This window comes from Bos indicus, chromosome 16 (assembly GCF_029378745.1).
Source record: "Bos indicus isolate NIAB-ARS_2022 breed Sahiwal x Tharparkar chromosome 16, NIAB-ARS_B.indTharparkar_mat_pri_1.0, whole genome shotgun sequence".
In the NCBI taxonomy this organism is placed as follows: Eukaryota; Metazoa; Chordata; class Mammalia; order Artiodactyla; family Bovidae; genus Bos; species Bos indicus.
This window is the reverse complement of record NC_091775.1, coordinates 42,173,802-42,185,908: the sequence shown is the minus strand read 5'-3', so window position 1 is coordinate 42,185,908 and position 12,107 is coordinate 42,173,802. Positions and strand designations below refer to the sequence as shown.

The 12,107-nt window shown below is 41.4% G+C and overlaps 1 protein-coding gene across 8 annotated transcripts in view; it reads left to right on the top strand.

The window, feature by feature from the left end:
* VPS13D (vacuolar protein sorting 13 homolog D) overlaps positions 1-12,107 on the top strand; it is a 273,597-nt gene that overhangs the window by 134,239 nt on the left and 127,251 nt on the right. For 7 of the 8 annotated variants that reach the window (XM_070768193.1, XM_070768192.1, XM_070768191.1 and 4 more), the window contains one exon: positions 4,603-4,717. In XM_070768193.1, coding sequence (XP_070624294.1) covers positions 4,603-4,717 — 115 coding nt within the window. Of the gene's footprint in view, positions 1-4,602; positions 4,718-6,208; positions 12,083-12,107 lie in introns of those variants that run through there. The other variant, XM_070768196.1, reaches the window with a different exon arrangement.

Here is a 12,107-nt window from a genome sequence, read left to right as displayed (position 1 = left end):
ATGGCAGAAAGTGAAGAGGAACTAAAAAGCCTCTTGAGGAAGGTGAAAGAGGAGAGTGAAAAAGTTGGCTTAAAGCTAAACATTTAGAAAACTAAGATCATGGCATCTGGTTCCATCGCTCATGGGAAATAGATGGGGTAACAGTGGAAACAGTGTCAGACTTTATTTTTTGGGGCTCCAAAATCACGGCAGATGGTAATTGCAGCCATGAAATTAAAAGACGCTTACTTCTTGGAAGGAAAGTTATGACCAACCTATCAGATCAAATCAGTCACTCAGTCGTGTCCGACTCTTTGCGACCCCATGAATCGCAGCACGCCAGGCCTCCCTGTCCATCACCAACTCCCGGAGTTCACTCAGTCTCATGTCCATCGAGTCGGTGATGCCATCCAGCCATCTCATCCTCTGTCGTCCCCTTCTCCTCCTGCCCCCAATCCCTCCCAGCATCAGAGTCTTTTCCAGTGAGTCAACTCTTCGCATGAGGTGGCCATAGTACTGGAGTTTCAGCTTTAGCATCACTCCTTCCAAAGAAACACCCAGGGCTGATCTCCTTCAGAATGGACTGGTTGGATATCCTTGCAGTCCAAGGGACTCTCAAGAGTCTTCTCCAACACCACAGTTCAAAAGCATCAATTCTTCGGCGCTCAGCCTTCTTCACAGTCCAACTCTCACACCCATACACGACCACAGGAAAAACCATGGTCTTGACTAGACAGACCTTTGTTGGCAAAGTAATGTCTTATTTTGCCAACAAAGGTTCGTCTAGTCAAGGCCATGGTTTTTCCTGTGGTCGTGTATGGGTGTGAGAGTTGGACTGTGAAGAAGGCTGAGCGCCGAAGAATTGATGCTTTTGAACTGTGGTGTTGGAGAAGACTCTTGAGAGTCCCTTGGACTGCAAGGAGATCCAACCTGTCCATTCTGAAGGAGATCAGTCCTGGGTGTTTATTGGAAGGAGTGATGCTCAAGCTGAAACTTCAGTACTTTGGCCACCTCATGCGAAGAATTTGATTCATTGGAAAAGACCCCGATGCTGGGAGGGATTGGGGGCAGGAGGAGAAGGGAACGACAGAGGATGAGATGGCTGGATGGCATCACTGACTCGATGGACATTAGACTGAGTGAACTCTGGGAGTTGGTGATGGACAGGGAGGCCTGGTGTGCTACGATTCATGGGGTTGTAAAGAGTCAGACACGACTGAGCAACTGAACTGAACTGAATCTTCATCCATAATTACCCGAATCACTGTTCTGATCCTCCTCTCCCTTTGAGAACACTGATTAACACTTCAGGGTCTTCTTAATAGTCACCTAAAAGCAAGCACGGAGAAGGCAATGGCATCCCACTCCAGTACTCTTGCCTGGAAAATCCATAGACAGAGGAGCCTGGTAGGCTGCAGTCCATGGGGTCGCTAAGAGTCGGACACGACTGAGAGACTTCACTTTCACTTTTCTCCTTCATTCATTGGAGAAGGAAATGGCAACCTACTCCAGTATTCTTGCCTGGAGGATCCCAGGGATGACGGAGCCTGGTGGGCTGCGGTCTATGGGGTCGCACAGAGTCGGACACGACTGAAGCGACTTAGCATTAGCAAAGGCAAGCAGAGGAGTTCAACTTGACAGCAATTACAGTTGGCTCAGAATTATGATCTTATGATCTTCATTGTTTGTCTGATTAGTTAGTTGTATTTAGAAGAAAAAAAAGCAGGGAATAGTCAGCTTGTTCTAATTCTGTTAGATTGATACATTGATAGGTACATAGAGATTCAGAATATTAGGCTTTCAAGAGTAGTCATTCCCCCACACATACATACAGTTGTTTTGTGCTAATCACAGGGCCCGTTTTAAAGTTGATCCATAAAGAAACTGGGAAAATACCCGAATCTTTAGCATTCGAAATATAAGTCACCTGGTGAACAGTACATTTAAAGTTGTATTTATTTCCAAAATGTCCTGAATAGTTTTGCTTATGAAATATATTTATACGTGCCTGAGGCCCCCAAGAAAATGTCTGAGTCTGTGCAACATCTCTTTCATTTGCTTAGACCCCAGATTTCACTAATAACGATATGAATGGGCATGTTTGCTTTGATAAGGTTTTAGTGCCTGAAAAACCAGTCCTTAATCTGGTTGCTATGCATGTTTTTCTCCATACTTCCTTATGTTCCAGTAGTTACTAAGGTCTTTAACTGAAGAATCCTAGTGGAGACTTAGGAGTGTCACAGGTTGAGCAGATATGAATAGATAAAAAGAGAAGTTTCTGGGAATCTAGTGTGCTGAGAGGTTGAACTATATTTTGGAGTGTAGTGAATCCTATTTCTTTGCATCTTTGAGAACTAAATGATGAGAAAAGAGACTAGGATTTTTTTTTTGAATTGAGGTGAAGTTCATAAACTGTAAAATTAACCATTTGTTAAAGCGATGAGTTTGGTGGCATTTAATGTATTCATGATGTACAGCTACCACCTCTAATTCCAAGACAGTTCCATCACTCCAAACCCTAAATAGTTACTGCCCAGTAAACCTTTTCTTCCAGGCCCTGAAAATCACAGATCTGCATTCTTGTCCTAAGGATTTACCTATTCCAGATATTTCACATAAATTATCATAAAATATCTGACCTTGTGTGACTGACTTATTTCACTTAGCATAATGTTTTTAAGGTTCACCCACATTGTAGCATGGGTCACTTTTCGTTCCTGTTATGGCTGAGTAAATATTCCATTGTACGTCTATACCACATTCTCTTTGTTCATTCTTCCTTTGATGGCATTTGTGTTGTCCCTACTTTTTTGCTATTATGGACAGTGCTGCAATCAACATGCCTGTACATGTATTTAAGTACTTGTTTTAATTCTTTTGTGTGTATACCTTGCTTGGGGTGGAATTTCTGGGTTCTGTGGTAATTCTTTGTTTGCCTTTTGAGGAACTGCTGTACTGTTTTCCACAGCAGCTGAATCATTTTATATTCCTGCCAGCAATGTGTAAGGGTTTTGTTTCTTCTACATTTTCCGCAATGCTTGTTTTCCACTTTTTTTTTTTATTTTAACAATTCTACTAAGTAGTGGTATCTAAGTAGTGGTAGTGGTATCTCAGTGTGGTTTTCATTTGCATTTCTATACTAGCTAATGATATTGAAGATCTTATCATGTGCTTATTGGTCAGTTGTATATCTATTTTTTTTCCATGCTACATAGCTTGTGAATCTGAGTTCCCCCACTAGGGATCAAACCCTGGCCACTTGGGCCATAGCAGTGAAAGATCTGTGTCCTAACTGCTGGACTACCAGGGAATTCCTCATTTGTATATCTTTGGGGAAATATCTGTTCAAATCCTTGTCCCATTTTTACATTTGACTTTTTTTTTTTTTGCCTTTTTATTCTTGAATTTTACAGCTCCTTATGTAATATGGGTGCAGATCCCATATCAGATACATGATTTGCAACTATCTTCTATTCTGTGGGTTGTGTTTTTACTTTCTTGGTAATGTCTTTTGGAAGGATAAAAGTTTTTAATTTTGTTGAAATCAACTTTTTTATTTACTTGTGCTTTTGATATCATAAAAGCTAATTTTTAACTGAATTTTTCAGTCCCTTTTTAATGATAGAGATTAATGGAAATAGGAGACTAATTTAAATAAAATCTCATCAAAATACCCTAAAATATAGTTAGTTCAGTTCAGTTCAGTCGCTCAGTCGTGTCCAACTCTTTGCGACCCCATGAATCGCAGCATGCTAAGCCTCCCTGTCCATCACCAACTCCCGGAGTTCACTCAAACTCATGTCCATCGAGTTGGTGATGCCATCCAGTCATCTCATCCTCTGTCGTTCCCTCCTCCTCCTGCCCCCAATCCCTCCCAGCATCAGAGTCTTTTCCAATGAGTCAACTCTTCGCATCAGGTAGCCAAAGTACTGGAGTTTCAGCTTTAGCATAATTCCCTCCAAAGAACACCCAGGACTGATCTTTAGATCAGACTGGTTGGATCTCCTTGCAGTCCAAGGGACTCTCAAGAGTCTTCTCCAACACCACAGTTTAAAAGCATCAATTCTTTGGTGCTCAGCTTTCTTCACAGTCCAACTCTCACATCCATACATGACTACTGGAAAAACCATAGTCTAGGCTGCAGCAATTCCATAAAACTTAGGATTCTTAAGCCCAGAGAAACACAACAGGGTAGAATTGGAGGAGGCGATTATGAACCCTTTGTTTTCTTTTCATCCTAAAGGAACTTCTGATTTCTTGCTAAGATGTGAGGATGCAGTAACGCTGATCATCTTCCTGGCAAACAGTAGAGCCAATTCTTGGACCTTTGGAATGTCTGGATTGGTTTTTGCTTTTTTTTTTTTTCCCTCTAAAAATATATAGTCATCCTTTTATGTCAGAATTTCACTTTTATATATATCTTCTGACAAATGAGTCTTTGAACTATGCAGGAGAACAGCACAACCTTTATCTTTCTTCAGCTTGAGTCAAATTTTTTCTTCCATGATTAAAAAAAAAGTTTTCTGTGTAGTGGAGGTTTAGGCATCTGCTTATAAATACTTGAATACATGTGTGTGGGGTGGGGAGGGTGTGTGTGTATCGTGACTGTTACTGTTTTTTCAGTTCTAGTTTACAGGAGGGGACAGGACGGCCTGTGACTTCCAACAAAGCCGTTACTTGTGCCGAGCTCGTTTTGGATGTCTCACCAAAGACGCAGAGAGTCATTTTAAAGAAGAAGGTAAGAGAGCCCAGAACTTTGAGTTTAGAATAAAAGAGTTAGAATAAAAGTTAGAATAAGAGATAGGCCGCCTGGCCCATCCCCTCCTTTTGCAGATGAACAGGTGGAGACTGAGGCCTGGGCTCAGGGTAGAACTTGGGTGTCCTGACAGCTCCAGTTGGGGTTCTCCCCTCTGTCCTGCGATGCCTACTCTAGGAATCCTAAGTCCCTCTCATCTTTGATACCTTCTTGGGGAACTCAGTTCTTGAATTTTTTTTTTTCTTTTCCAAATTTGTGATTTGTCATTTTCCTTACTTTTTTTCTGTTGTAACACTCCCCTAATCTACTTTTCCCTGAACTCAATGGAAAAGTGATCACAATGACAGTTTTTTCCCTATTTATGGCAACATTCTTTTCCAGTTTAGGAAAATGTTTATGCTATTAGATCTAGATATTGAGAGAAAGAATAAACTCTGACCAGAAATATTGTGGCTGACAAAAGGACTAGAAAGAAATAGTTGAGGCTTCAAAATGAACATTGTTTGAGAACAGAGGTGCAGAAAATCACTGTAAGAGGAAGGAGATCACTAACTATTTGAAACACACTCACCCAAGGAGTGTGTTCCAGAAAATTTTGCATAATGTAAGTTATATAATCCAGAAATAACCCTGACAGGAAGTGTGTTCACCATGTAAGTGGGCCTCATACTGCCGGAGAATGTGCCTTTATCACCTGAAGCAGCGTCAGCTGTGGCTGTAGGTCGTGCAGCTGGTTGGTGACTCGTTTGGCTCTGAGGTTGTACAACTCTTCTCACATCTTTAATGACGGGGAGAGGGAGGAGAGATTCAAGTTATTTCACGTTTTGCACATCAAATGAAACTTTAACACATGGATTTTTAATTCAGTTTTATATTTTTCAACAACTTTATTGATACATAATTCATACACCATACAAATCTCCCACTTCAAATATATAGTTCAGTGTGTTTTAATATATCCACAGTATGTAAAACTATAACCACAGTCGATTTTAGAACATTTTCATCACTCAGAAAAGACCTCTATATCCTTTAGCTATCACATGCACATTCCCTTTATTTCCCAGGCCTAGGCAGTCATTAATCCACTTTCTGTCACTGTAGACTCCCCTCTTCTGGACTTCCATGTGAGTGGTCTTTAATGAGGAACTTCTTTCACTTATCCTGATGTTTCTAAGGTTCATCCATCTATCAGTCTACCAGTACTTCTCAGATTCCTTACCTATCTAAGCCACTAGGGAAGCCCAGTACTTCTACATGTATTTCTATATCACACCATTTGAGTGTCACATAATTCAAATTTGCTTAAAATGTTATCATACTCTTTTATATAAGACTGTTAGATACATTTAAAAGTAAGACTTGGGAATGGTGATGAGTAAACAGAGCATGTGCCAGAGGATGTTTAATCTACTGTACAGTTGTGCTCATTTCACATGCTAGTAAGGTAATACTCAAAATCTTTCAAGCTAGGCTTCAGGACTATGTGAATCAAGAACTTCCAGATGTACAAGCTGGGTTTAGAAAAGTCAGAGGAACCAGAGATCAAATTGCCAACATTCATTGGATCATAGAGAAAGCAAGGTAATTCCAAAAAAACATCTATTTCTGCTTCATTGACTACATGAAAGCCTTTGACTGTATGTGCTGTGTGCTTAGTCACTCAGTCGTGTCCCACTCTTCACAACCCCATGGACTGTAGCCCACCAGGCTCTTCTGTCCATGGGAATTCTCCAAGCAAGAATACTGAAATGGGTTGCCTTGCCCTCCTCCAGGGGATCTTCCCAACCCAGGGATCGAACCCAGGTCTCCTCATTGCAGGCTGATTCTTTACCATCTGAGCCACCAGGGATCACAACAAACTGTGGAAAATTCTTAGAGAATGGGAATACCAGACCACCTTACCTGTGTCTTGAGAAACCTGTATGCAAGTTAAGAAGCAACAGTTAGAACCTTACATGGAACAATGGACTGGTTCCAAATTGGGAATGGAGTAAGACAAGGCTGTGTATTGTCACTCTGTTTGTTTATGTACTCATGCAGAGTACATCATGTGAAATGCCAGGCTGGATGAATCACAAGCTGGAATCAAGATTGCAAGGAGAAATATCAACAACTTTAGATATGCAAATGTTACTACTCTAATGGTAGAAAGTGAAAAGGAACTAAAGAGACTCCTGATGAGGGTGAAAGAGGAGAGTAGAAAAGCTGGCTTAAAACTCAGCATTCAAAAAATTAAGATATAGTGTTCAGTCCCATCACTTCATGGCAAATAGAAGGGGAAAAAGTGGAAGCAGTGACAGATTTTCTTTTCGTGGGCTCCAAAATCACTGCAGATAGTGACTGCAGCCATCAAATTAAAAGACTCTTGCTCCTTGAAAGGAAAGCTATGACAAACCTAGGCAGAGCCTTTAAAAGCACAGATATCACTTTGCTGACAAAGGTTCGTATAGTCAAAACCATGGTTTTTCCAATAGTCATGTATGGATGTGAGTATCGGGCCATAAAAAAGGCTGAGTGCTGAAGAATTGATGCTTTCAAATTTTGGTGCTGGAGAAGACTCTTTGAGAGTCCCTTGAACTTCAAGGAGATCACACCAGTCAATCCTAAAGGAAATCAACCATGAATATTCACTGGAAGGACTGATGCTGAAGCTGAAGCTCCAATACTTTGGCCACTGGATGCGAAGAACTGATTCATTTGAAAAGACCCGGATGCTGGGAAAGATTGAAGGCAAAGGAGAAAAGGGCGACAGAGGATGAGATGGTTAGATAGCATCACTGACTCAATGGACATAAATTTAAGCAAACTCTGGGAGATAGTGAAGGACAGGGAAGCCTGGCGTGTTGCAGTCCATGGGGTCACAAAGAGTCAGGCACGACTTAGCAACTGAACAACAACAACAACAACAAAAAGAGACCATGAGATGTAGTAATTGAAAGTAAACAATTTTCTTCTATTGAAAATTTTGAAAAAGGAAATTTTGAAAGGTCGTAATTTAAAAATAAAAGTCTGACAGAAATCAAGGAATGGGGGGGGGGGAATGGGGAAGAGTCCTTGGAGGTGATTCAGATGACCTTCAAAGAAGTTGACATTGATGAGGATGATAGAGTGAATGAAAGTCAACTCAGGAGAAAGATGATTTTTCAAGTGGGATATGATCACAGATGTGATCAGAAAACATGAATCATGAATATACTGGTTATTTCCAAGGCCTACGTGACTGTTAAGTAAACAAAACCAAAATTTTTAAATTAAACAGCAAAAGTATTTTAAATAAAAATTGTAATTTATACACTTTCACGTTTGTTATTTTACTTGATGAAGATGAAAACTGGTAAGTGAGAGGGCAGGTGATAAGTGAGTTACATTGACATCTAAGACTAGATAGTTCTTTGAGTAGGTGCTAGGAAATGGATCTGTGCATTTAAATTAGAAACCAGGAGTAGGAGGTTGACATCTTAGGTTTTTGTTTTTTTACTTTTTATTTTGAAAGTGTCTCAAATTTGCAGGAAACTTGGCAGAAATTCTGTAGAAGTGGAGTCCTGTTGCTGGTGATTTTAATGTTAACACTTGATTAAGGTGGTGTCTGCCAGTCTTCTCAACTGTGAAGAAAGTTTTTCTTTTTCCTTGTATTTAGTAAATATAAATACTTTCGAGAGGTACTTTGAGACTCTGTAAATATACTGTTCCTCATCAGGTTTCCTATGTATGTACGCATGCATGCATGTGTTTTAGCTTGATCTTCCAAACAGGACACTATAAATGATGGGAATTTATTTCTCACAGTTCTTCTGGAGGCTGGGAGGTCTGAGATCAGGGTGCTGGCCAGTTCGGTTCCTGTAGAGAGCTCTCTTCCTGGTTTGTAGACTGCTGCCTTCTCACTCTATCCTCAAATGGCAGAGAAGTACTGGGCAGGGGCGAGGGGAGAGGGGAAAGCAAGCCCTTTGGTGTCTAAGGGCACTGATCTTGACAGGAGACCCCCACCGTCATGACCTCATCTAAACGTAATTATTACCCAGAGGCCCCATTTTCATCACAGCTGAGGGTCACGTCTTCAGCATAAGGGGTTTGCAAGGAGTTTGAGGGCACAGTTTGGGCACAGCTTTATGTGTGTCACCATGGTTTCCTGTCTTATTCAGTGTGTTTTCTGTTAGTATTAGGATTTATTTTTACCCTCAGTTCTCCTGTTTGGCCAGTGGGAGTGCCTTTAACCTTGTGTCCTTTGACACAGTGCCCCCCTCGTTCCTTGAGCACTGTCATACTTTGTGACACAGCAAGTTATTTGGGGCTCATTTTATACTTTCCCTGCAGCATTCCTGGAATTTGCTACTTCTTGAAGGAACCCTGTGGAGAAGGCAATGGCACCCCACTCCACATACAAAAGTATGCCTAGAAAATCCCATGGACGGAGGAGCCTGGTAGGCTGCAGTCCATGGGGTTGCTAGAGTCAGACACAACTGAGCGACTTCACTTTCACTTTTCACTTCCATGCATTGGAGAAGGAAATGGCAACCCACTCCAGTGTTCTTGCCTGGAGAATCCCAGGGACAGGGAAGCCTGGTGGGCTGCCGTCTGTGGGGTCACACAGAGTCAGACACGACTGAAGTGACTTAGCAGTAAGGAACCCTGATCCTTTTTTATCAGAGAATGGAATTTAGAAACTTAAGATACGTCCAGTGGTGCCCTTGTTGCTGTTGTGTCACTGATCCCAGGCCCTCTCAAGGGACAGACCTAGGGGTTGTATGCATACACGACATGTATATGCACGCACAGGCACATAAATATGTTAGTATGTGCATAACATATGTGTGTATGCATACATATATCTTATGTGTGTATTTATATATTAAACAGGTTTCTCTTTCTCTGTATATTAAAAACCAGCCTTTCACACTGATAGTTCTGATTCCAGTCTAGCATCACAAAGCTCATTGTAATTTTTTCCCTTTTCATATTTGTGACTCCCTTGTCCAGTACTAAGAATGTACTTAATTTGATCAGTTGCCCTGAATGTAACCCATGCTCTTTAACCACAGTTGTGGCCCTGCCCCTCCCCTGTGTGGATGCACCTTATTACCTGGCATGGGCTCTGCTCTCCACATTCTAGGCAACTCCCCTACCAGCCCCTACCCTTCGCAGGAGTACCCACCTCACCTCACAACCCATCCTAGGCTCACCTCCCCAGCCCCATTATAACCCATCGGTGACGTGGATATCAACCACATGTGTTTTTGCCCACTCAAGGTTGGGCCACCACAATACACCCACCCACCATCACGTGTCTGCCAGCCTTCTCCTTTATTCTAAAACCTAAAAGGTTTTAGGACTAAATTGTATGGGAAGAGGGTGGGGGAAGGGAAGTGGAAGGAGAATGATGCATCTCAGATTTTTAAATGAAGGTTTGGGTAGTTTCCAACAATGATGAGCCTGTACATATGGGCAGGCAATAGCAGAATCCATATATGAAAACTTGACTCCACCTGGGCATTTGGGCTTTGATTCCCAATCTGGAACACCTCCAGGAAAACTGAGATGCTCCATGTGGTTTTGGTGCTCTGGATAGATGTGTTCCCTTACTGTGAACAGAGAAGTAAGCATGTGGGGATTGCGGGTGGAGACGTGCAGCTGAGTTCTATCTGTGTTCACAGTTGCAGGAGGTAGTAGCACACAGTAGAAAGAATGTCATATCTTCTAGATTTGAGTTCTGGCCTTGCCACATAAAGGTGATATCTGCTTTCTCACATTCCTTCCTGAGCCTCATTTTCCCATTGATCTCCCAGGTTTATGAGAAGGATCAACTAAGGTACTATACATAGCGTGCTGTGTAAAGAGATGTAATCATGATAACATTGCCAACATTTATTGAGACGTTACCCTGTGCCAGGCATGTACACTTATCACAAGAACCCTCAGAGGTAGCTTAATATCCCTGTTTGAAAAATCAGGAAAGACAGGCTCTGAGAAATTTAGTAACTGAGCCACGGTCACTTAGCTAGTAGTGAGGCAGCTGGGTTTCAAATCCTGGCATTCGACTCCAGCATTCATATTACTTTCTCAGCTTTTACTTTGGAGAATGTAACAGAAAAGCTGTTTTTCCAGTGTGAGGCAGCATGTGGATGCATTTGTGGAACCCAGAATGTGATCCTGACAGGTCTAGCTGGAGTATTCATTCCCATAGAAAGAGTCTTCTCAATGGTTTGGTGTTACTGAAATGGAATTCTATGGGTTGTTAGAAAGGTAGTATGGCAGAGTGGGTAAGCGTGTCATCCCTCCACTCACCCTGTGGGAATTCAAACCTTCACTCCGCCACCTACTAGTTATGTGACCGAGCTGGAGTTTCTTTATCTCACTGAGACTTAGCTTCTTCATTTGTAAGTCAGGGTAATAACAGTATATACTTCACTGGATTGTTCTGAGGTTTAAATGAATTACTGTGTGTAAATCACAGTGATCAATCAGTGGCTGACACGTAGTAAATATTCAGTAGATATTATTACTATTATTATTGCTTCTCATGGATTGGCCTGGAAGTCCAAGTGTTGTTTCTAAAATATAGCTAAGGAGAAAATATATTTAGAATTAGTAGCAACAATTTGATATAATTTCTTAATATAATCAGCTTAATACTGAACGCAGTTGACTTGAGAATTGGAAACCATCAGTGTTGTAGGTATCGCTTAGTAGCTCAGTCTTGTCTGACTCTTTGTGACCCCATGGACTGTAGCCCACCAGGTTCCTCTGTCCATGGGGATTCTCCAGACAAGAATACTGAAATGGGTTGCCATGCCCTCCTCCAGGGGATCTTCCTAACCCAGGGGTTGAACCCAGGCTTCACACATGCAGGCAGATTCTTTACCATCTGATCTACCAGAAAAGCCCTCAATGTAGTATGCATCCATGATAAACATGGGATGAGGGAGAGCCCTGGTAAATTCTTGTTGTCTGCCAGTCACGAGCATCACAAAAGACCGAGTATTGAGAATATTGTATATATTTTATATAATTGGATCTTTCTTCCACATAAGGACATGGAGGGTTACTATCAGGAAGAGCAGTTAACAGCTACTGGAGGGAATTAGATTGCACCTCAACTCACTAGTTTGCTCAGAAAGTAAAATTTTTAAGTTTACATTATTGGGGTGTTTTTTTTTTTTTTTTTTCATTCAAGTTTCAAAGAGTTTAGCAGATTTCATCCAAACTGCAACTAGGGATTGACAATAATGCAAGTTTGAATTAAGCATTTATTAGTATCTAATGTGGAAAATGTCCTTTTTAGTACAGTTCTTCCTTGAGAACTCATCCAGCCTTTGTATGGAGCTGTGTCTGTGATGTGAGAGCTGTGATGGCTCTTTCTGTCTCTGCCCAACAG